This window comes from Phoenix dactylifera, chromosome 14 (assembly GCF_009389715.1).
Source record: "Phoenix dactylifera cultivar Barhee BC4 chromosome 14, palm_55x_up_171113_PBpolish2nd_filt_p, whole genome shotgun sequence".
Classification (NCBI taxonomy): Eukaryota; Viridiplantae; Streptophyta; class Magnoliopsida; order Arecales; family Arecaceae; genus Phoenix; species Phoenix dactylifera.
Genome location: NC_052405.1, coordinates 8,472,170 through 8,498,147, shown reverse-complemented (window position 1 = coordinate 8,498,147; position 25,978 = coordinate 8,472,170). Strand labels below are relative to the sequence as shown.

General features: G+C 41.2%; 2 protein-coding genes and 1 long non-coding RNA gene across 3 annotated transcripts; 2 read left to right on the top strand and 1 right to left on the bottom strand.

Moving 5' to 3' along the window:
- The first annotated feature begins 4,579 nt into the window (after positions 1–4,579).
- LOC103704845 (putative UDP-glucuronate:xylan alpha-glucuronosyltransferase 3) lies at positions 4,580–11,735 on the top strand. The gene is made up of 4 exons (XM_008788321.4): positions 4,580–5,613; positions 9,000–9,209; positions 9,398–10,041; positions 10,522–11,735. The coding sequence occupies exons 1-4, from the start codon at positions 5,561–5,563 to the stop codon at positions 11,547–11,549; spliced, it is 1,935 nt and encodes a 644-aa protein (XP_008786543.2). The 5' UTR covers positions 4,580–5,560; the 3' UTR covers positions 11,550–11,735.
- A 3,552-nt stretch (positions 11,736–15,287) lies between these two features.
- Positions 15,288–17,461, bottom strand: LOC103704846 (probable pectinesterase/pectinesterase inhibitor 51). The gene has a single exon (XM_008788322.4). The coding sequence runs from the start codon at positions 17,337–17,339 to the stop codon at positions 15,687–15,689; it is 1,653 nt and encodes a 550-aa protein (XP_008786544.1). The 5' UTR covers positions 17,340–17,461; the 3' UTR covers positions 15,288–15,686.
- Positions 17,462–21,541: 4,080 nt separating this feature from the next.
- Positions 21,542–24,170, top strand: LOC113462578. Its single transcript, XR_003385229.2, has 2 exons — positions 21,542–21,905; positions 23,805–24,170. It is a non-coding gene; the product is annotated as an uncharacterized LOC113462578 (long non-coding RNA).
- Positions 24,171–25,978: the final 1,808 nt, after the last annotated feature.

Here is a 25,978-nt window from a genome sequence, read left to right as displayed (position 1 = left end):
CCCTTCCCTTGGTATTGAACCTGGACAATAAGTGGGGCTTCCAAGAAGAGATGGCAATGTCAGCAATCGTGATGGCGGGTTTGGAGGAGGCGAGATCCCTACATATATAGATATAGACTATATAAGATTTGGGCAGGGCCTAGTTTGGGTTGGGCTAACACAACACCGAGTTAGGTTTATTTAACAAGTAGGCTCATACTTCAAGTTCGACCCAACCTGCTAGGCTTCAAATCTAGGTTCAAGCTCGTTGGAAATACTCCTGGCTCGTTTGGTTCGTGGGAAACATTTTTTTTTCCTAGAAATATGATTCCTGAAAAGCAGATTTATAGGAAGAGGATGCCTGAAAAAGTACTTTTGACATGTTTGGTTGACCATGAAAAAGTGACAGATTTTCAGAGTACTTATGTTTGGTTGACTATTCACTTTTCTGGAAAAGTTATATGTAACTCCTATTATACCTTTAATAAAAATTAGGTCTTTAATGCTGAAGGGACTTTATAGGAAAAAAAATAAAAATGGAGTTATTCTCGGCTCATGGAAAAGTAATTTTTCCATGTTTCTTATAGAAAAGATTTTCTCATGAAATGTGGGAATCATATTCTTATGGGAATAAAAATTTCCCATCTCTCTCTTTTGAAAACTCTAACCAAACAAAAGGCATCTTATTACTTTTCCATTAACTATACTTTTTCCCCATTTTTTCCTGCGAATCAAACGAGCCCTTCATGCTTGAGTAAGCTAGATAAGCCGCTTGGCTTGCGAGCGGGTCCAGTTGAAGGTGAGGGTCTTAACATGGTGGCCCGGCCTTAGCCACAAATTGGTTTGGACTATTCAAATTAATCGATGTACAAAGTCCAAGCAAGTTTGGTGGGTCTCCCTTTCTTTTGCTGAAAAGCTAATTTTGCTGCCACTATTATTGCCAGCTTTAGGAAATTGAGATACGTTAATTTGTATCAAATAAGTACTAAAGCTAGTATCTATCATAAGTGCCTAACACCATTAGAATATCAACTACTATCTCACATGGCAACACTAATATCTTCAATGTTACTGTTATTTTATTCTTTGATTTTTCGGCTGCACATATGGATGGGGCTGATAATCTGGATGAAGTTCGAGTAACTCAGGAGAACCAATCGGATCACCCAATTCAACATTCAAATTGCAGTGTTCATGATCATATATAATTTTTTTTAGATTTTTATTTTTTGAGAGAAAGAGATACCCTCACACACCCATGTTATAAATATCCTTTAGTACTTGGAAACACTATCCAAAACTCGAGTCCAGAGTCTCCGGTTGCTAAGCAAAGAGATTTGACCTCTGGGATAAGTCCTAGCGTTGATATATAAAATTTAATTTAAAATTTTCTTTCACAACTTATATTCACTTGCATTCTAACCCGAGGATGCAAGTGTCCCTAGCCTAAGCCTAGAATATCTAAAATTTGTAAAAGACTGACTTGATCACTGAAAAAATTACCCCATGAGCTGGTCCATTTACATCCTTAGATCCCAAGACTCTTTAAATCTTTGTTAAATTACCTACTAAACATAACCTCATGAAATTGCAAGGAAACTTTCAAGGACTTCTCCTATTGATAAATCTTCAGACGAAATATGTTGTAATATGGATCTTTTTCCCTGGCCTTTTCCCAAAGAGATGATGGTTTGAAATTTTAGGAGTGAATAGATATGGTTACAACATATTTAACATAAAAAATAATTTTTTCCACTATGCCCCTCCTATTTTTTACTACAGTATACTTCTCCTCCAGAAGAAACTCAGTTGTGAATCATTTAGAAATCATACAACATTCTAATAAAGACTGTGTGACAAGGATTGGCCAAGAAGGTGAGATCCTCTGGTCACACTGGACAGCCTTGCAAAAGGAAAATTTTAATGAAAATGGGCTTACTTGAAGTCGCTTGTGGGTCTCACCTAACATGCCAAGACAATCTTAGTACATCTGCTTATAGAGAATGATCTTAACACTAGAAACTGAGCTGAAAACCAAAGTTTCCAATGTCTAGTTCCATGCCCACCATCCCTACCTAATTTCTTGGTAGGTCAAACTATACCATCATGAGCCTCTTTGGGTCCATTGCACCTAAAAGAAACCTCCTCATATAATGACATTGCATAGCTATCTATGTAGAAGTTTAAACTTACAACCGATCAAGACAAGCAAAACCAATGGAACTCATCAAATTCTGTAATCTTCTACACCTTTTATTCGCCACCAAATCATCAAGCTAAACTTCTTAATAATTGTCTTGATCAAAGTTGGGAGAGGATTAGCTCGCAAGGCTCGGTCATCCGATTGATGGTCCACTGGTACCGATCTGGTTTGATGACGCCGGCTGTCGTGCGCCGAGCTTAACTCAATAGAAGAGTTCGACCTATTGTGCAATCCGTGGTCCTGATGCCCACTGAAGACAAAAATTGACATCAAAGTAGCAAGTGACAATGCTAGGTCAACTAACTCTAATTTTTCATTTGATTATTAGATTTTAATAAAAATAGAATTCAGTCAAACAACTAATACTGGTGACAACATAATTAATAGCATCAGAACTCTTCTCACTTTAGCAGCCAAATCAAAAGCTAGTGTGGTTAAACTAATTAACAATAAGACTCACATGTTTGGTGCATAATCATGACTGCATAGATCAAATGTTCCTTCACATAGAATAATGTAAAAAGGTTTAAAGAACCAGTTTTCATTTCTTGGGACTTCAATTAGTGGACATGATAAACAAAGAGGTTTAGGTTTAGTAGATTGCCACCAAAGCTATCTAGATGGGGGATAGCTGTCCCACTTTCTTGGTAGGTGCAGTGTGTCCACAATCTATGTTGGACAAGAACAAGCACTCTCAAATCTATCTTTAGGCACCCATCAGAAACTGCTGGCAGACCCCACCAAACAAGCTAATCCAGTTGTGAGGTGTTTTATTATAAGAGAATGGATAAGTTACTTTCACCCTCCCTTAAAACTGTCATATAAAATTTGCTCCAAGAAGAAGGAAATGTCACTCTCACTTTTTAAACATATAAATCTCTATTATATATTTTTACAAGTATAATAATCCGACACCTCGCCCAAAATAACTAACCGAACGATATTTTGTGGATTTCTTAGTACTGTATAAATACCCAAAATTTTCTCGATAAATAACCGATGTGAGACGTAACATATGTCCGCATGAGTTTTCACGTACTTTCTTTGTTTAAGATCTGACATCCTCGTCAGACTAAGAGTCTAAATTCATTGAAATCTAATCACAGGCACCACGATCGGCCCGTGGTCAATCTCAATGAGACCATGCTGTAGTATTTCTTAGTCCGCATGGGTCATGAGTCAGATCTGCTCTAATACTATTTATAACAATCTATGACCTCATCTAAAAATGCTAGCCGGAAGATATTTTTTGAGTATTTTTGTTATATATAAATATGCAAGATCTCTCCCAATGCGAGATTAAACTAACATCCTCACAATAAAGGTTGCCTCGACCAAACAACAGTATAAAACAATTCTCTTTAATCCTTTGCCACTTGCAATTACCATGATTAACATAAATTCCATTCATATCTGCAACGTCTTAAACACGCACGAGGAAGCTTCCTTAATGCACGGAATCATCACCGGTTTCTTTTTTGCCTTTCAAAGTAATCTCCATAGTCATTGTTAACATCTCCTCAAAGGAAAAGTAATCCTTGACATGATTCCATCGACAAACAAACATGATGTGTTTGAAAATAAAGAGATGACATTTGGAGCACACATGAACCTTGCATGTTTATTCCATGGCTTTTTTATGCAAATATGATGGCAAAACAAATCATGAACAGGAAACAAGAAAAGTCTAAAACAACTCGACGTAGCAGCTGCAAGCATAGAAAAAAAAAATTTCCCATTTTTTCCGAAAATGAAGAAAATTTCTATTCATGACCTTTTCCGAAATTATCCACTAGTTCGTGCATTTTATATCCACAATCTGCACCCAAAAAATTGGCAGGGATGCTGTGCGTTTTCCTTTTTTGGTATTCTTTATTTGTACCTTCCAAACTTTTGATTATTTTTTTTTAGATTTGCACCCAAAATCTGCACCCAAAAAATTGGCAGGGATGTTGTGCGTTTTCCTTTTTGTGGAATGCTTTATTTGTACTTTCTGAACTTTTGATAAATTTTTTTTAGATTTCCCATGGATACCAACTCTTTGCCTCAATAGTACTCAAGATCTAGATGGTAGTCCCGTGACCATGCTTCCAAGTTTTTCGCCAAGCAGCTTTTCCAACTTCCAAGCTTCCTCCCAGTAACCCACCGGGTCCCGACCGTAGCACCAAGCAAGATCTCCGTGCCACATGGCATGAGATGATTAGTCAACGTTGCAGTTCATGGTCGGGGCCCTCACGTTGCAGTTGGATATTTGGTAACTTTGTTGGGCCCAGGACTTTTCTTCCTGTAAATCTATTTCCTGTTTCCCTGCTGCAGTTCCATGGGTGACTCACAAAGCTGTGAAATTTGTAACACTTCACCAGTCGCTTCGCCGCGACTCCTTCAGGCAGGAGCCAAACCCCACTAGCTGGCAATCGTTTGGTGCCTCGGAGATATCAGCCATCGAGCTCTCCTACTCTCTGGGCCCCCTCGGCCATTCCGACGATCCTTGGTCCGCTTGCAATTTTTGCTTCTTTTTTTATCGTTTCCAGCATTTGGACCCTTGCGCTTCCCTCTGGCTTTAAAAGAATCCCATCTTTTTTAAATTCTCTCCGTTGTTTCTCACCAGTTTGAGGCTGTTCAAGATCTTTGGCCTTGGAAATTTGGCTTCTTTTCGATTCTTTCCGGTGTTTTGGCGCTTGTGCTTCCCTGCAGCTTTATAAAGATCCCAGCTTTTCCATTCTCTCCATTGTTTTCGATCAGTTTGAGGCTGTCTCCAGGATTTTTGGTGTTCGAAATTTTGTATCTTTCGGATTCCTCCCGGCGTTTTTGGCGTTGGTGCTTCCCTGTTTTTGGTCGGTTTGAGGCTTTTTCCATCTTTTCATTGTGGCAACTCCCACCTACTGTGAACTTTATTATTATTATTATTATTGATTCCCGGGTTCTCTTATTGGGCTTTTGATTATATTCTATTGGTATGTCACCTGCTTCTGTACAATATATGGGCCATTGCTTGCTTCGTTTCTTTTAATATACTCTTCTGAGCTATTGATTCCTCCAACTTTTGTACCATTGCTTGTGGAGATTACCAAATCCAATTGCTTTTTGACCTTCTTGCATTAGCTTTTAAGCTGATTTTGGAGACTCTTCATCTTCTGCTGTTATGTTACCTGTCTACATATAATCCCTCGACCATTTCTCAATTCTTCTGTTCTGGTGAAGTGTTATGATTGAACTTCCAAGATTCGTGCATTGTTCTGTTGAGTTGAATTCTTCTTTGATCTGTCGATATCATGGATGTTGTTCTCGTTCACATTTCCGTATGAAACTAGGCTTATGTTTTGATTGAGATTTGCTGAGGCCTTTCCCTGCTGTGGCTGAAGCCAAAAGAGAGAAATTATGGGTTCTGCCGCTGTCCCAGTGGATGCCAGACACCGAACAGCTGGGGCTCCGTGAGTTTCTTTGTGCTCCAGTCCTCTTGTTTCTTGCCTTCTTCTTATAAATATCACCTCAATTTTCATTTTTCTCAATTTAGTTTTGCGAAGTTAGCCGTTCTATGCTGATCTTCTCTTTTTCTGGTATATTGGCTTTTGTCATATCAAGTAGCACTACTCTATACTGCATGTTATATGTGATTTTCCGGGTGTCAAGCCTGCTATTTTACTCTGTTTCTGTTGATTTGCATTTTCCTGCAGAACTACTCATGATTGAACTTAAAGGCAAACAATGCATCACTTCATTTTTTATCTATATACATTACGAACTTTAGCTCAAAACTGAAGGAGTATAACATGTTTTCTATGAGCATGATGTCTGAAATTAACAATTGAAGCATCTGTTTCGGTTAACTACCTTAAGTTCTGGAGGAAGAGTTTTCCCAAGTAGAAATTATCGAGTGGTTGCTCATATCTATTCGCTTGTCGGGTTAGTTGTTGTTTGAGGTTGTTTTCCTCTTCTTCTTGAGTGACCTCCTCTATGAATTTTGACTTTCAGGTTTGCAGTCTTGGCTTGTTTCCATACTTTGATCATAGCTAATATATGTAACATCTTGCATTAGATATCATGTTTACTGCAATAGAATAGATCGGTTGACTGCTGAAATTAACTGAGTTCAATGTAATACAACATTTGAGGGGGAAAAAAGAACCCCTCAAAGGTTGTACTTCTGTAGATTCCCTTGGGTATCTTTTCAGGGGGGAATAGAATGCCTTATATATCATAAGAGACATCTACTTTTGTTTTCCTGTTTAGGATGTGCTCAAAGAGAACGCCTACCTGTCCTCATCTGATATTACCAAACTTCAAAGCACAATGTACATTTACTATGAGCCATACATGTATTATAGAACTCCTATGAAGCATTGATATAGATATGGGATATGGATATGACACGATATAGATATGCTGATACAACAAATCTTGAAAATGTAGGATATAATATAGCCAGGATACTTCAGTGACTATATATCGATTTTATATTTGCATACATATATACATGTGTACACACACACACATGTATGCATGCATGTATGTATGTATGTATGTATGTACACACACACATATATACATATACGTATTTTCTTATATGGATATATATATATGTACGTGTGGGTGTGTGTCTGTAAATATATATATAGATGTGCGTATATAAGCACCCTTGAAGTATAATAGGCTATCAAAATAACATAGTATATACTTCATATGATACCATCAACTCTTACAAGCTTATCATTTTCAAATCCATTGATCCTAATAATTCATATCTAAATATTAGCATCATTGTCAATAAAAATTGAACATTCATCATTGAAATGTTTACTTTAAAAGGAAAAAGGAAAAATGCTCTCCCCCCCCCCCCCCAAACTTTTTTGGAGGTATCGGAGAAGTATCTTGTGTGTATATGAGAAGAATCTTGAATGTTTTTTAGATTTTGAAAATTAGATACTTTGCGCAGGTAATAGACGTGCCCCAAAAGTATTTAACGAGCATGAATATCTAATATGCATTGATATGGACATGGCATATGCTTTGAAGTATCCGTGCTTACTAGTAGAATACGCTAGAAGGACAAATGGTCTAGTATTTTACCTTCTGAATAGGATATATGGATATAATGAACATGAAGGGCGACTCATGGGCAATGATTACTATGTTCTCCGCAAGAAGGAAAGAATGGTTTGATGGCTAGAAGTGTTGATACACATGATATGGTCATACTCATTATGCATAAAAAACATAAACTTATCCACTTGGCTTAACTTCACAAGCTGGTAATTTCTTGAAACCATTAATAGCAATTAAAGAAGCACCTCTATTAGAGCAGATGAAAAAGGCTAAAGCTGAAAGGATGTTGCTTGCCGTATCTAGAACAGCTTTGTGAGAGAAAACAAGAAGAATCTTCATGTTCTTTTATTGTGTGCAAGAAGAAGAATATTCACATTAAGCTGATACTATAGTCAGAAGATCAGCATTTCGACATAGCTTATCTTGGAGAAATAGTTGATTCAAGGAAAAATGTCAAGAATTGACTGAAAAATTGAGGAGATGATGTATTCACCAAATATTCTAATAGATCGTTCCAAAAAAGGCACTCATTTAAGTTGATACTATCCTTATAATATTCACTGATGGACTACAACCACAACAATAACCTACTAATACCAATCATTTAGAGCACAAGCAATTATGTTCCAGCAATATACATATGTATATGTATTTGCATAGCTGTCTTAGCCTGAAAAAATCTCGCTTGCACAAAATGAGAATCTTGTCATCTGTAAGCAGGGTAAAATTCTTCAACTAAGTACGCTGAAGAGCAATAACCTACATAGACTTAGCCTTTTACTAATGAGAAATTATGGCTTCTTATTATGCAAAAATATGCATATAGCTCCCAATTAGAGTGGATAACAGGGAGCATTGGAGAAATTGGAGAATATGGGTCGGCAATCGATAGGAAACATTGAGGGAGTCTCTCTGGTTGTTGGTGATTTTAAAGCATAAGGAACATGAAAGATGGATCTGGGGTTTGGGACTATGAGTCTAGGAAGCAACAAAAGGTCACAGACTTTGGCACATCGACGGACAGAACAGGTGAAGTGATGGGAGACCTGGTACTAGCATGGTTTTATTGTATCACAAGTTGCCCTAGCCATGAGAACTGCTCCAATTTTAGAACGCTCACATCTTGTTGATGGCTGACTGCAAAGCATAATCAAATATTGTCAGACAATTAGTTGATCCATAATGCAAAATTATATAGATGGGAGGCTTGTTGATTAATAATTTGATGGTCAAGTGTTTTTCTGAAATCAAGGACAGAGTGACTGCAGTGGTATGATGATGTCTGAATGATCTAATTAGATCGTGTGCAGCAAAGGCCAAAAATTTTCCTGGTTACTAAGGTGAAGGATTTGAGGGGGATGGCTTAAGTAGACTCGAACTGACAATATGAGAAGATTTAGATCAACTTATGCAAACGAAGGATTGGACACCATTTGAATGAATGACATCACAGGCCTGTGATTTGCCGAATAGGATATCATTTTATCCTGCATAACAAATGTGATACACCATGCTCTTGTTAGTTCTTAAATAGCACTTAAGTGCCTTGTTGGGCATGTAGTCAGTATATGAAAAAATGTTATTGCATTGCTTTGGGAAGTAACCTCTAATTTTGGGATATGCTTGCTTTCAGAAGCTACAGTAAGCCTTGTCAGACATATACTCTGATATCACCTGCCTTTTTAATTTCACATCTTAATAATACATCTATTACTTGTCTCAATTTTGTTGGCTGATTGACCAAATTGTTCAATTGATCGCCTTCCTGACTCAGTGCTGATACAAGCAAAAGAAGATCCCATAGAGGAAGTGATTTTAAAGAAGCCGACAAGTTTGTTAGCATTCTGATCCCCGAAAGGAGCTCAACATGCAAGCTGCGTTCTTTGAAGGTGGTCCTGATAATTATTATATGTGGCAGTTTTTTGATGCTCCTACATTCTCCCGCAATTCATCATTATGAGCATTCCTCACACTCCAGCTCTCTGTACGTCTTCCTCTATCTAGTGCAATTTGCCGATCTCGTTTCATTTCTCAAAATACAAAGCATCCATTCTGATGCCTTCTCTAGCATAGCTTTTCAAATATACATCATAAATCTGATCATGATAGCCCATAAGCTTTAATTCTTTTTAGTTCGACCGCCGCTTATGCATTCAGATGCTGGGCATGCAGGTCCAGATTGGTAAATGTCGGACGGATGGGGGAGAGAAGTAAACCAAATCTACAATATGAGTCGCCCTTGGATGTTGGTTGGATTCAGATTTTAAAGGCCACAGAAAAGTTGGATGGCAGAAATGGAAGCATGAAAGTTGGCTTACTGAATTTCAATGTCACTGAGATCAACCACTGGCAGCAGCTGCTACCAGATGCAGAATTTTCTGTCATACGTCTGGATCATGCGCAGAGAAATCTCACTTGGGATGATCTGTATCCAGAATGGATTGACGAGGAAGAAGAATCTGAAGTACCTTCTTGTCCAAAACTTCCAGAGCCTAAGGTTCAAAAGGGATTAAAATTTGACCTTGTTGCAGCAAAGCTTCCTTGCAACAGGTCAGCAAACTGGTCAAGAGACGTCGCACGGTTGCATTTGCAGCTCGCAGCTGCCAAAGTTGCTGCAAAATCTGGGGGAGGCCACCACCCAGTGCATGTGCTTCTGGTGACCAATTGTTTTCCAATCCCAAACCTTTTCATGTGCAAGAATCGCGTCACACGGGAAGGAAATGCTTGGCTGTACAGGCCTGACTTGAGAGTGTTAAAGGAAAAGCTGCGGCTTCCTGTCGGCTCATGCACACTTGCAGTCCCACTCGAACCAAAAGGTCGGTTCGATTATTTTCTTTGCTCTGCATTTTCTTTGGCCGGTTTTTTGCTGCAATTGAACTTCGAAGAATTCTCCTGCTTTGGAAAGAGAGAACCTTGATCAATGAAGTTTTAGAAATTTTAAAGGCCATAATTGAATCATTTCCTTAGATCCCCTCTACCATTTACAATGAAGTATGAGCTTACTCCTCATGAAGTCCTTAAGGATTAAAACTTGTTCCTTGTCACTAGAGGCTTCATTATATTTTCATTTTATTTCAATATTCACAATTTTGATTTCCATTCTATAGTAATCACAAAAAAATTGGATGTCTGCAGTCAAAACATCAATATATTTTTGGGACACACACACATCGAGATCTGACTTGCAATGCATTTGCATATGCTTACATTTTTATTCCTGCATATGTATAATTTTTAATCCAAGTTGCTAATTGCTAGTCTCAGAAAGATTCACCAACTGTTGTTTATACAAACAGAGCAGTCACACTCAGATGCAAACTCAGATGGACCACGCCGAGAAGCATATGCCACCGTGCTTCACTCCGAACTAGAATATGTCTGCGGTGCAATAGCTGCAGCACAAAGCATCAGATTAACAGGATCGAAGAGAGACCTAGTAATACTTGTTGATGAAACAATAACTGACCATTACAGAAGTGGCCTTGCAGCTGCTGGGTGGAAGGTAAGAACGATCCAAAGGATCCGAAATCCAAAGGCTGAACCCGAATCCTACAACGAGTGGAACTACAGCAAATTCCGGCTCTGGCAGCTCACAGATTATGATAAAATCATTTTCATTGATGCCGATCTTCTCATCCTACGAAACATCGATTTCTTATTCACAATGCCAGAAATCACTGCAATAGGCAACAATGGAACTCTCTTTAACTCTGGCGTGATGGTCATTGAGCCTTCAAACTGCACGTTTCAGTTGTTAATGGATCATATCGATGAGATAGAGTCCTACAACGGTGGGGACCAAGGCTACTTGAATGAGATATATACATGGTGGCACCGAATCCCGCAGCACATGAACTTCTTGAAACATTTTTGGGAAGGTGATGAAGAGGAGATCAAAGAGATGAAAACCCGTTTATTTGGTGCTGAGCCACCTGTTATCTATGTTCTTCACTACCTGGGCTTGAAGCCATGGCAGTGCTTCCGGGACTATGATTGCAACTGGAATTTGGACATAATGCAGGAGTTTGCAAGTGATGTTGCGCATGCAAGGTGGTGGAAAGTGCATGACACCATGCCAGAATATTTACAGAGTTTTTGTCTTCTATCAACAAAGAGGAAAGCTTCCTTGGAGTGGGATAGGAGGCTGGCAAAGAAGGCAAATTACTCTGATGTCCACTGGAGACGTAAAATAAGCGATCCTCGACGACATATCTGCTTCGAAGAATACTGTTACTGGGAGAGCATGTTGTGGCATTGGGGTGATCCAAACTATGATGACAACCCTAGCACATCCAAGGCCACTGCAAAACAACGTAGCATGTAGCTTGTAATTTGTAATTTTTCTCCTTGCTCTTATCATCATTCTCTCTCTCTTTTTTCCTTCATTTTTCATAAAAAGATGGCTGATGTTGAGTTTGATCCTGTTTCTAAATTTTAAACTAACGATGCCCTCCATACATTTAATGCCAATAATTAGAGTGATAACATATTCGGTCACATATACTGTTCACATCCTGGGTATCATGGGCTTTAGGTTTTAAATTGTATCATTGGTCTATTGCTTTGCATACCATAAGTATGTATTGCAAATGTTCTATATAACTCTCTCTTTTTTGATGAAAAGGGAGGTAGATAACTACCCGTTCTTTATTGAATTGCTCAAAAGAAAACAAATGTTACAAGCTGCCAAGAGGAGGCAGCAAGGATACGAGAAAAGGTTCTGTTACAAAGGGAGCTAAATGAAAACAGAGTAAACATGACTTGAAACAATGACAGTGGAGCACCAGCAGATCGACAAGAAGTTGTTAATCCAACATTGGTAACGAGGGATGTAGGGAGTCAAAATTTTATTCAATCTGAAGCAACAAAGAGGCAATGAAAGAGTTTGCAAATTGGGGTCTTCCACGGATCTAAACAATATGGAAATGGCGAAGCTTGCAAGATCACAAATTTAGAGTGGTAGCAGCATGAAATCTAGTCTTCTGAAAGCACACTAGGAAGTTCCTTCACCTTCAACCGAATTCCACCAAAAGCAATAATCGCAAAGGGTAGACCAATCATTAAAGAAATGAAGATCCCATGAAGCCACATCTGCAACAGAAGAATGTTTGTCAAGAAAGATTCTTGAATTTCTTTCCAACCAACATGCCCAGGCAATGGCTGAAAGTATCATGAGCAAAATGGGCTGCGCTTGTGGCGATGGGGAGTTGCCTTTGGTACTCCGAGGTATCCTATTTTTTGACCTTATTGGGTGTATCCGGTCCCGTCAGGTATGGTCCACCCGCATTAGCAAAAAAAAAAGAAAAAAAAAAGAGAAAAGTTCTTGAAAGAGGTCTGGGGATGTAGCACACCTAACAGTGAACAAATGGTCTTCCAGATGGCTGAAGAGAAGACACAGTTAGAGAAAAAATGATCTACCGTTTCAGCTACCTAATTGCACAATATGCAGCCTCCAAGATTCCTTGCAAGTTTCTTCCCAAGCAAATCTCTGGGATTGAGTTTTTTCCTCCTATATAGCCATAAAATTCACTTGATTATTAGAGAAACAAACAGAATCCAAAGGCAAGCTGCAAAGCTATACTTCCATCCAAGGTTCGCCATCTCGGTACTGAACTTCATACTGGTGCCACACCAGCACTGTATCGGTACGGTACGGTATGATATGGAGTCTTTTTAGCATACCTCCATACTAGATACTGTTACCGAACCAGTACAACATTAGTATGCCCTATACCGTTCATTTCAGGCCAGTACGGCGAACTATGCTTCCGTCCATTAGTATTCAAAAATTGATGCATGGAGGTAGTTGGAAAGCTTCCATTTCCATTTTCCAAACCAGCTGATCCTCATTTTGATTCAATGAAACTTATGCTAGAAGGGAAGATAATTGATTGAGTTGGGCCAATTCATCCATAGAATGTCGTACCAGCTTCCTGGTCTTCGAGGTCGAAGTTCTTGCATTGAAGCAGTCAGCAACATGCCATTTTTCCTTCTGCTGAGTCTGTATAGCAAGGGAAAAATAGATTGTAGTGAGGCATCGCAGATCCAGCTATCTTTTCAGAAGAAGGTGCCATGACCATTCTTAATTTTGAGATGGGTTCTGTTCCAGAAGGCGAGAAGAGCATTAACAATACAGCACTAAAGACTGGACTCTCACTCCTTTATTTTTGGCTTTTACTTCAGGTCTAAAGGGTTGGATTCCTTCTTCCATATTTTCCTGCTAAACCAACTGCATAATTATTTTCTTTTTGGAAACTGGAGTTCCGATAGTGCAACTTTATCAAATCACTCAGAGAGGACCATGCATGGCAAATGAAAGGGCCATGACCAAGTTGGTTTAGATCAATGACCTTCTAAAATTGGCAGGCTGATTGGAATCTTTACATGTTTTATGATCCATTATAGATTTTAAAATTTGCAGTTTGATAAATGCAAACAAAATTTTAAAACATCTCCCTCAACTTGAAATTGTTATGCTAAAAGATTAGAAAGAAAAAGGGAATTTTTGCAAGATCTTTTTGCTACTGCTCAGTACGCGAGGTAACTTCGAACAAATAAATATAACAGTGTAAATAAATGAGTCAGCAAAATGATGCTTGGCCAAAAAATTCTTGGAACTGCATGGCTGTGTGCGCAAACTTTGAACAGATAGACATAAGCATTTGAAGATGGTGAGCCAACAGGAGTTTGTTTAATGCCCTATTGATGATCAGAACATAGGGGAGCATTAGTTTTGCCTACAACCTTCTACATAACTTTGAAGTAACCCATCCAATAGCTGAATTGTTTAATTTGAAGTGAAAAGATTCGTTTTGTGTATCCAAGTGATTCTTTGAATTATAGTATGTGGGTTACCTTATAAACATGAAATCTTGGACCGATGAATATTGGAGAAGGCAAGGTAAAAGGCACATGCATAGCCTTATATCTGCTTGATGTATTCTCATACTTGTGATATTGTCCTGTGGAGAGACCTTCAATAGGTCTAGTACCCTGCCAAAAGGAGAAACACATGGTGAGAATCCCACTCAAATTTTTTATAGCTCAAATTCATATCCATCTCAAACAGAAAAAAGGCTGCAGAACCTGGTGGTTTGGACTATATCTTTGTGTAGGATTATCCCTTCGACTACTCTCTTACATATTTTTTTAAGATTTAAGATATCAGCTTAAGTTTCACTTTCACACATGGTATGCTATTAGTTTTTTGTACTGGGAGGGGTTCATGCAGTATTAAAATAGTTAAAAATGTCTACATGGTCGAACATGTTTCACTATACACCAGATTTTTGTGATTGATGTCGGCAATGATTAGAGGTAACAACGGAACTTGAAATTTAATTCTTTAAATTGCCATGTTTTAGCAAATATGGAGATTAGAGGTAGATTGCCATGCTAGCTTGCAGTGATGTAAAATATGTTCTTGCTCACCTTCAGCTTATCAAACTCAGAGAGGTCGTTTCAAAATCCAAGTGAGAGCTCCTGGAATCAAGACAAACTGACGCTAGTCATTGGAAAATATGATGGTTCGTAGTTCTCTAAATATTAGCTCACAAACTCGAATCATTTCGGCGTCTAATTCCTTCATGTTGTTACCAAAACTCCAAAACTAATCTGATAGCTCGACTACCGAACAAGGTATAAGTGCTCCAATGCATTTCAATGCATCATTTGATTGCAAATCATAATACCGATCAGTATTTGAGGTTAAATTTGCACATCGTCAGGTTTGAAGTGCACCATCAAAATGCCAGGTCCATTGCAAGATAAAGCATCGGTTATTACTAATCGATTCCAGGATGTTTCCAACCTGAACGATTGCAAGTGCCAAAAGGAACAGGCCTATGGAACTGCCGCATTTTTCCTTTTAGAATGGAGTTTCATGGTCTAATCCAGCATGGTATGCACTAATTCTTGAAAAATACCGATCCGCTTCTGCAACGGCTTAATGCAAAGTGAATATTTTGGGTACACAGAGATCAAGTGTTGAATGAAAAATCCCATTAAGAAGGACATCAAATATCGACCTACAAGTTTTAACATATGAAAGAATACAATGTACTTTGTTTTTCATCTCAACTTATAATAAAATGTGGCCTCAGAATTACACTCTTATATATGAAAAACCTTCTCTGCATCCCAGCATCAAAAAATGGGGAACGGGGACCCGCATCGTGAGGACTGCCATGCAATCTTGCTATTCTGAACAACAATCCAATAACAAAAGAACAAACTCAACTTATGATGAACCAGTATTTCATCCATGAGGAAAGCTCACAAAATCTTCTTAAAACCGCACAAATTTGTTATGTACAGCAATTAACCTCCACCGTACCACAACCCCACACTCAGACCCACCTGGCCAAATAAACTAAGACAGCCACTAAGGTCCTCAACAAAGTGAGTATAAGAAGCAAACCATGCAAATAAAAATCCATTTCTTCAGACATCAGCAACCATCCTACTGGTCGGAGGGAATCCACTCATTCCCTTGAATGAAATTCTCCACCGAGTACACCACCAAATGGATTGCTGGTATTTGAGAACTCCACTTCACCCTAGAAGTATTATTAGCGCCGGGCCCGTAGCTCCCATACTCCCCATAGAATAATGTATCAAGCGCGAACTCCCCTCTCCATCGGAGCCATCCTTCCGGACTCACCACTTCCCCTAAATAAGTCTCTATGAACACCACCCTCGCGTACTCCTTCCACGGCCGCCCCAGAAAAACCCTATTCGCCTTCGGCTTCCTCCTAAACGCTGTCAAGAACTCCTCGCTCCCGTTAACAGCGCAACGGCGAAACACGAAACCCGTCGCCTGCGCCGGGTCCGTCCGTCCCTGCGCCGTCACGGCGTCGCTACCGGACTTCCCTGGCCCCTCCGCCCGCGTCACCACCTCGAGGAGACATTCGTCGAACACGGCGGCGGCGTTGCCGAAGACGAAATCGACGGTGCCGGAGATCCGGCAGCGGCGGTACAGCTGCCGGAGGGACCGCGCGTAGAGAGTATCCTGGTGGCCGCGGAGCTCGACGGTGTCGAGGACGGAGTGGTCGCTGTCCAACCGGAGCGCCACTGCCTGGTGCGCCCCCGCGCCGGCGGTGTTCTCGATGGTGAGGTCGCGCGCCATGAAGCCGTCGCCGAGGACGCCGACGGTGGCGGTGTTGTAGGTCCAGACGCCCGGCATCTGGACGTTGAGGGCGCCGGTGATCACGGTGGCGCCTATGCCGTCGCCGATGAGGACGACGTTGGTCTTCTCGAAGGGTATCCGAACGGTTTCCTTGTAGATTCCGGTCTTGATCCGGATCACGAACCGGCCGGCTCCGAAGTCCGGCGCGGCGGCGACCGCGTCCTGGACCGTCCGGTAGTTGCAGTCGCCGATCCGGCACACGGTGGCGTCTGTCTGCAGATCGGAGAGCAATCCGGCGATCCGGGATGCGGATCGGCGACCCACCGCTGCGGCGGGATCGCCCCAGTAGCCGTCGCGCTCGGTCTGGGGCGGGGACCAGAGGGACAGGTCGTCGCCGAAGCGCTGGCGGGCGGCGATGAGGGAGAGGGCGTTGCTGGTGAGGTCGTAGAGGGAGGAGAGGAAGGCCATGGCATCGGCGACGAGGCGGGTGCCACTGACGTAGCTGAGGCTGTTGTTGCAGTCGTACTGGTAGAGGAGCGCGGCGCTGGTCCAGGCACGGGCGTCGGCAGCGCGGCCGCGGGGGAGGGCGGCGGAGGCGGCGGCGAGGCGGCGGTCGGAGAGGGAGAGGTGCTCGAGGCAGTTGCGGGCGGCATTGGAGCGGTTAAGGTTGGAGGAGGAGGCGGCGAGGATGGACTGGACGAGGGAGCTGGCGGTGGGGAGGGCGGCGGAGGAGACGGAGAGGGAGGCGAGGGTGAGGCCGAGGGGGGTGAGGTCGCGGGACTTGGTGAGAGTGGACTCGCAGGAGGAGGGGAAGCGGGTGGCGCGGCAGGCCTGGCGGACTTGAGACGGCGGCTGGGAGAGGGAAGCGCCGGCGGCGGCGGAAGGGGAGGGCGGGAGGAGTACGAGGAGGAAGAGGAGGGAGAGGAGGGTGGCCATGGAGAGGAGGAGGAGGACGCGGGGACAGCGGAACGTGGGATGCTTTTTCATCGGGAATTGGGATTTATAACAGGTGAGGGTGTGAGAAGTGTGGGGGGGCTTTTCCTGTTGTCTGTTCTCCAAGTGGAGAGGGAAAGAGGAGTCACGGGTGTTGCAGTGGAAGAGGAGGGCGTGGCCAATGGCCACCGTCCGAGAAAGGGACGGTGGAGATTCAGATGATTCTAATTATTGGACTTGGAATTTTTATTTTTTTATTTTTTTTTTATATTGATGCTACGAACAAAGTTGGTGCTTATTAGGCAGGATGCCACTAAGGCCATTCAACTTTACTTTAGTACCGCCGAGATGCCTGCGAAGTGGTGGTGAACCTTTGTTACTTTGATTTCGGAAAGGCAGAATGCTACAGGGCTATGTCACTATAGATCGATTAGTTTTTATACTATCTTGTATAAAGCTACGACGAAGGTTTTGGTGGCTAGGATGAGAGCCATTCTTTCTCGAATTATCAGTTAGGAAGTCTTTGTGGGTGGACGGAGCATTATTCACAATGTCCTTATTGCCCAGGAGTTTATGTGTGATCTTAGGAGAGCTTCGGCGAAGAATTGGTTGATGAAAATCAAGCTTCACATGGAGAGAGCCTTTAGCATGATGGGCTGGGACTTTTTGCGGCTTTCTTGGTGAGTTTTGGTTTTCATGAAATCTGGATTAGGTGGGTGATGAGTTGTATTAGAATCCCATCCTTTGGCATTCTGGTGAATGGTATGCCGACTCAGTTCTTTCAATCGTCGGTCAGCTTGCATGAAAGCTGCCCACTCTCTCCTCTATTGTTTATTATCTACGCGGATGCACTGTCTAGAGCCCTTTGACAGGCAGTGGAGTCTCAGGTCCTGGAGGCTTACAAGCCTGTGTCGGATGCCTTCCAGATCTAACATCTTCTATTTGCTGATGATTGTCTGCTTTTAGCTAGGGCATCCAAACATGCAGCTCTGGTACTGAGGAGGATTCTATGGGAGTATTGTGTTGCGTCGGGGCAGCGAATCAACTTATCCAAGTCAGCTGTTTGTTTCAGTCCGAGAACCAAGCCACAGATGAAGGCCACCATCAGAAAGATTTTAGGAGTGGGTGAGCAAGAGGGTACTATGCAGTACTTGGGTGTCCCGATCACTGGCCAGCACCTCCGTAGCAGTGATTGTTCTTCCCTGGAGCTGAGTATCAAGCATAGGCTTGAGGGTTGGCATGTGGATACTCTCTCTATGATGAGTAGGGTTACACTAGTGCGATCGGTTCTCAGCTCGATGCTGGTGTTCCTGTTATCCGATACAGTTTTGCCGCTGGCACCTATGCGCACCCTTGAGCAGCTTTTTAGGAGTTTAATCTGGGGCAAGTGTGGGGGTAAAGGAGGTATTCATCTGATCTCATGGGAGGTAATTTGTCAACCAGTCAGACGGGGCGGCTTAGGGGTGCATTCCTTGGTGGCGAGGTGGGAGGCATTGGCGGCGAGACATGCAGCTAGATTCATTCTGGAGCCTGACAGTTTGTGGTGTTCCCTCATGAGAGCCAAATAGGAGGCTCTCTCATCGATGGTAGATACCCAAGCAGGACATGGGTGTTCCTTCATTTGGAGAGAGAGATATGTGCCTAGGCTCGTTGGTGCTCCCTGCAATTAGATGGGCTATTGGCGATGGGCGGTCCATTGATGTGCTGAGAGACAGTTGGGTGACCAAGCTTCCATTGTGTCGTTGGCCGACGTTTGTCGATTCAGCGAGGCTGGATGGATGCAGAGTGTGTGACCTGTTCATTCCTGAGGAGGGCAAGTGGAGTGAGGTGGTGATCCGGAAGACTTTTGGGGCGTAGATGGCTAAGAGGATCCTGGCACTACCCATTCCTGTGGGGGCAAGGCCGGATAGATAGGTTTGGGCACCAATAGGGAGATTGAGGGTGCGGGCCAGGGACCTGCAGGCCCTGACTGATCGAGAGTCAGTTCGATAGTTGGAGGAAGGTTGGATATGGAGGTTGCGGGTCCACCTACTTGTCGCCTTATTCATTTGGAAGGTGGCTTAGGGCTGCTTGCCGACTCGAAGTGTGCTGGCTAGGAAAGGGGCCCGATTTTCACCAATGTGCTAGACTTGCCCGGATGCTGAGGAGTCTATCAGTCATGTCATCTTTGAGTGTGCCCGAACTATTCAGATTTGGAGGTATGCTTCCTTTCTCGTGCAACGTGTTGGGATGTCAGCTGAGGCTTTTCTTCATTTCCTAAAGGACTCCCTACGGAGTCCGAGTATTGCAAGGCGAGGCATCAAGGTGCTTACCTAGCCTACCATATCTGGTTGGATAGGAACGCCCACCTATTCGAGGATAGATGGATGCATGTGAGGCCGATTGTGGATAGGGTTCTTCGACATGTTGCAGAGCTCTCTACACCCACTACCGTGGATTCATCTGGGATGGCTAGGAAAATTTGGGACACCCACTCTATTGCAGCAGCGTCCAGATTTGCCTTCTTCTCTTGGGTGCCCCCACCCCCCGGCTACTTTAAGGTGAATTTTGATGGTAGTGCCTCTGCCGATGGAGCTAACGGTGGAGTTGGTTTTGTGATCAAGGACCATGCATCTAGGTTGATTGCAGCAAGGGGACGACGTTCTTCGGGCATGACTGCTATTAGGATTGAGCTTCAGGCAGCTTGGGAGGGTATCACCTTTGCGAGGCGGGTGCTTGGTGCGGATAGGGTGTATCTTGAGGGGGACTCTTCTATCGTGATTGATTGGATTCGAGGAGAGGACTAGTATGGGTGTGGGCACCCGTTGTTGCATGACATCCGTCAACTGGTGGGAGACTTGGATTTCTTTCAGGCAGTTCATGTCTTCAGGAAGGCTAATAGGGCGGCTAGGTTGCCCCTTTTGTTGCTTGGTATTCTAGTGCAGTCCCGTGGACTATTGAGATAGCTACCCCTCCATATTTACGTTTTTTTCTCTTTTTTGATTCTACTAGCGGTACTCGCACTAAAGCTATTTGAGCTACCATTGGCAAAAAAAAAAAAAAATTAATGCTTCGATAGTCGCGCCGATGGTGATGCGTATGCGAATGGGCTTGGGTTGGGCATGGACCGGGACCGGGCTGATATTTCTGGCTTATGTACATCACCTCCATGTCTTTTTAGGTCCAAAATATAGTGAACTTTCTAGATATCTATTTCCTTTCTAGATATTATTCGTGGAATGTGTCTTAGGTTGAATAGCAAAGGAACTTTCACAAAATGGGAAGAGTGACATATTATTAATGGAATATTTTTTTTCTGCAACATATATAGCAAAGATAGCATACACCGTTCGAGGAATGAAATTCTAAAAAGATTTTTCTTTATAAAATATAATTTGGCCGGTCATTGTCTGCACTTGCATTCGATACATATTATCTATGTATTTTCTTTCGTTGGATAAGTGTACGCAATGTGTCCTAGCTTGGCAGCCCATATCCACACAAGCTGGCTGGTATTGCATCATGATCCAACCAAGCAGAATAAATTTTTTTTTGCTCAACTTGGATCTCTTAAAAAAATAAAAAAATTGGGTAAGTAAGTTTTACACCCTCTTCTTTATTATGATTGATGCTCCATTTGATAATTCAAAAATTAAGTTACATATCCTTCATTTATAATGATGATGTTCGTTTTTGCCCAATTCAAATCCGATTTCTTTTTTAGTTCTAATAAGACTCGAAAAAGTTAAAATTTTGTAGAAGGTAAATTTCGACTTTTACATCAATTTTGCCAGCTATCTCTCTCGCCGATTTTTTTCGAAAAGAAAATTTTTGGCTAGACCAGCTCATTTTAGTATACAAATAATGGAATATGGGCTTAATCGCTAGGAGCATGATTTTTCTTAGGGAGCGGCGCACCTAGAAAAGTTACTCGATTCAAACAAAAATATTCTCAATTACATATCGTATGGCCAAATTATAATTTTCAAAAATTCGGCCCAATAGGTCAATTAAATTTGATGACTCTTTTAGATCATATCATTGGGATCCCAGACTCGTCAGAGACAAATGCAACCAACAATCCCGATCGAAAGGTGGTGGGAAGAATTTGTTATCACATCCTCGCCGTGTGCGCTAATTCCAAAAGCATATGACTGGTTTTGTCGGACTTGGTCAGACCATGATTCGTCCAATGGCCCATGATTCAGCGTATTCAGTGTATAGAACCTTCCGATATTTGTGGTATTGGATGTATGCGACGCATAAGATTAAGAGCTCATGGTATCTTGATAGGGTGAACGAGGGACTCTTCTTTGCCGCCTATATTAGCCGTTAATCCCTGTCGCCGCATGGCTCCGCCGCCCCTGCGACAAATGGATTTTGTTCAGGAGAAGCGTGCTTCAGAGGAAGCGACTCTCTCCTCTGCTCACTCCCTTGGACTTTTCCAAGCTCGGAGCTTGCCCGCCACATGCCCTGCCCTTCCCGAAATGACCCTTTCCCTTACCTTATTCTGCAAATATTTCCCTCACAAGCCACGCGAAGAAGAGTGACACCTATGCTCGAGCAGTTCCTACATAAACTAGGAGAGATGAAAAGGAAGGAGAAAAAGAGTTGAAGAAGAATTTATTGAAGATTAAGATGGTAAGCACTGAATGATTACATGTTTTCATTTTATATTACTTTTGTATTTCTTTTGAAGATGGTACTAGTTTTATCATTAGTTGGATGCACGGAAGCTGGTGTTTCATGTCGCTTTGTTTGATGAAAGGTCTCTATTTGCTGTGTTTTGGTACCATTTTTTTTTTAATTTTGTATCTTTAAGAGTCAAATTGGAAACAAAAGAGAGTCAAATTGAAATAGGCATTGAATTTGAAGTTTGAGACTCAAGGGAAAGCTAATGGTTAATGCATGATGATTTGATAAATTAATCAAGCCATGCCGGAAATTCTCTCATTAACGGATCAGGTTATAGAGAAGACCATTTCCTTTGCCCGTGTGATGGGTGCAAGGTCTGAAGAACTAGGTTTTTCAAATGCATTGTATTTTTTGATTTTCTTAATCAATTATCAAGTCAAACAGTAAACTTTTTATGATAATAAAACCAACTGTTGGGCAATTGTTTTATTTATCTGTTTATCGAATTATAATTATCATTCCTTCTCTGTTTATTTTGGGTCAACTTGATAAATCCTTCTTCCTATTATTCCTGCTTAGTAAGTGTTATTAATCAAATATTGGATGAAAAGGCTTAGAGAGAAGTGGAATAACCGATATTTAAGTTTTATTCATCTGGGAAATCTTAAGCTAGTTTTTCTTTTCCCTTTCAAAAGAGGTGAGGATTAACCCTGGTTCATTTATGATATGCTAAAAGAAACAACCTGAAGTTAGACTGCTTGTTGATGAACCAGGGTTTTCCTTTTAAAAGAAACATCCGAAGCATATGCAATGAGGTCCACAAAGCCTTTTTTCCCCTTTTTCCATAGACATGCAAGTGTTAAGTGAAGATATAAATACATTTTTAAATTACAACATGTTGCCTACTCCAATATCTCTTGCTTTTTGTCTTGTTTTGTGTTGGTTGGGGTGGAGGGGGGCTCTTTCTAGTTATTCACTATTATCTGAAGTGATCACCAAGTGGAAAGCACAAACTTTAGTAGCAGGAATCTTTCATTTAGGAGTGCATACCCCCTTCCATGTGAGGACTTGCATGGACGTGTGTTTAGTCCCATATCGGCTATGCACTGAGCAGATCTTGAATACCTATACGAAGCCAAAAAATTTAAATAATATTTTCTAGCCAGCCTTTTTTGGATGAGGTCTTGGGTTGTGGCAAATGATATCAGAGTGGAACCGACCTATAGTCTTTATGGAGAATGGAAGACTGCAGCACGAGCCCATTTGAATTGACCATAGGCTGGTTATGGTGTTTATGACTGGATTTGTGGTATTTATGGTTTGATTTGAAATAGATTTGGATCCTTAATCTGGTGAGGACACTAGGGTTTAAACAGAGGAAGTATGTGAGGACCCGTGCTGGCTTGTGTTTAATCTCATAACAACCATGCACTAAGTAGATCATGGGTACTTTTGCAGAGCCAAGAAACCCAAAGAGCTAGCCTTTTTGAATAAGTCATGAGCTATGACACTCCAAATATCCTCAAAAACTTGTTCCAGCACCCACTTCCTAAATACTTTTTATTAATTTTTTTGAAGACCTGCTTTCCCATTCCTACAGCTAACGGTAAGTAAAATACAATCCTTACGAAGTGAAGAATCAGAAGTCGCTTGTTTAAGTCAATGAGATGCAAAATAGTACTTTATTGGAGCAACATGATGTGCTATCTAAATTAGTTAGCTCTTATTACTACTGTTGTGCTGATTGAAAATCTTTAAGATCTGTTCTTGATTCAACAGTCCTATTTGAGCTCATCTTGCAAAGCAGAAGCATAGTGTTTCTCTGGTACATAGCCACTTTTTGGGACCATCTGCCTAAAATTTGCCTGACTGTTTGTTCAACTGTGTGTAATGGATGATGACCAGGACTTTCAAGACGACTTTGAAGAGGATGCTGCAAATCTTTATTTAAGCTTCTTGTCTATGAAAGTGCACATAAACAAGCACACATTCTATAAATTTTCAGGAGGCGCAATGTTCTTCTAATCAATTTGGATCTTCTGAAGGTAGGAACTGGAGCTGGAGGAGACAGTATCTCTCTTGTTGGTACATGGTGGGACAAAGGAATTACTTATTACAGAAGAGGTCTCAGTGTCATTTTACGGTGACTTAAAAATTATATGCTTTTAAAACAAGTGCAAAATCGACCATTTTTGCACATTGAGAAGCTTTCCAGTATTTATCTATAAGCATTTCACCCACTAATAAAGTAGCTTCTGCAATGTTTGTTAAGTGTATGGATCAATGGAGATACCAATTGAAGTAGTGACTATTAGGGAGATCAAAACTATTACTGCGCCATCTCTCTTCTTAGTAACATATTCATGTATTGTTGTCGCTAATTGAACCATCAATGGCCAGTTTTGCTACGAAGCATGTACCTTAATCTTCTTTTCTCAGTACTTGAAAACAAAAGGTCTTATAAGACAGTTCTGTGGACTTCTATAGTGTCTATGGAAGCGAGGCTCTGGGTTGAGCATGGTGTCTAAACATATATGTTGCTGGGAAATTGGGTTCATACCTGAGATGTAATTAAAATTGAATGTTGACAATAGGAATTTTGATGCCAAAATGATTGTGGATGCTGAGATGAATCTAAGGAATGTGAAACTAAGGCTCAAATAGGGAACAAGGAGGTTTGGAGGTGCTTAGGAATAGATACACTGCCTTGCTATCCATAAGAAATCAAATCAAGTTTTCCATGAACTAGCAAGGTAAGTTTTCTATAGAAAAGAAGGGTTGATTAAATAGGATCTAGACTCAGGATCTACAATATTGTTTAAGTGATGAACTAAGATGTAGAACAAAGAGAGAAAGGGCTTGAAAGGAGCTGTTAAACAACTGATATATTTAGTAAATTTATGACTGGATGATGGCTGTTTAGGTATCAAGAAAAGCGATTTGGGATCCATAGCAAACTAGGGAAAACAGAAATAGATGTGAATGAAGTAAGGAACTAAAAGAAAACACAGATCATCATGAAAGGAATAAAAGAAAAGATAAAAGATGGTACAGTTTCATTTCGGGACTTAGAAAGCACACCTAGGGTTTGAAGGCCTCACACCTCCACTGCGTAGACACACTACATGAGAAACCAAAGGACTCATTCCTTTCTTCATTAATAAATCATCTAATCCCTGTTGTCAAACCCTAGGGTCCTTTTTTTAAATAAAACAGAAGCCATTCAACTCTCTTTTAAAATCCTATAATTGTCTCTAATAAGGCATGATTGCTGTTTGTGGTTATTGTAGCATGAACCATACCATGAACAGCATTGCTGCGATAACTTTTTAAACTATATAATGAAGCTTGGGATCTTATATTCTCAGAATTTGATAAACCCACTAAAAACTAAAAATAATTAGAAGTAAAAGATAAATACAGAAAATTGACTACTAAAATTAAATCTAAGGAATTCCTAATTCTCTTTGCCCTTGGATGTGTCATGTCATGATCTTGGTTCTTCGTCATGGAGTATTGAAGCATATAGACCACTCATCAGGTTTGCAATGCGATTCAACAGAAACTTCTGATATAAGACTTATAGCTGTATATGACAGTTGTTATTGGAGTCCAGGAGAATTTCATCAGACATATGGAAATCTAGCTAGATATCTTGGAGAAGTGAGTGGACCACAATCTGAACTTCCAAGCCTGTTCTGTTGGGTAGAATATCTGGTCCCAAGTTACAGTCTACAAGTAATGATGGAGATCGCTTGTGAGGTATTCCCTCCAAATGATCTGACCTAAAGATGTCAATATTTACTTGTGTGGTTTTTCTCAAAGAGAAGCACTTAACAATGGTTTGATATGGACTCAGATCTATAAATGGAGACTGAACTATTTTGCAAAAAGGTATAGCAACTATCCAAAATGCAAACCACTTACTTTTAAAGAGGAAAATAGCAGCTGTGTCCATATGTAATCATATTTAAACAAGGTGTGGAGGTGATAGTGTACCTAGCATTAAAGATAAGTCTGTTTGTGAAAACAACCAAGAATGTTTGCATCTTACACGCAGGGTGGTTCCTCAATAGAGC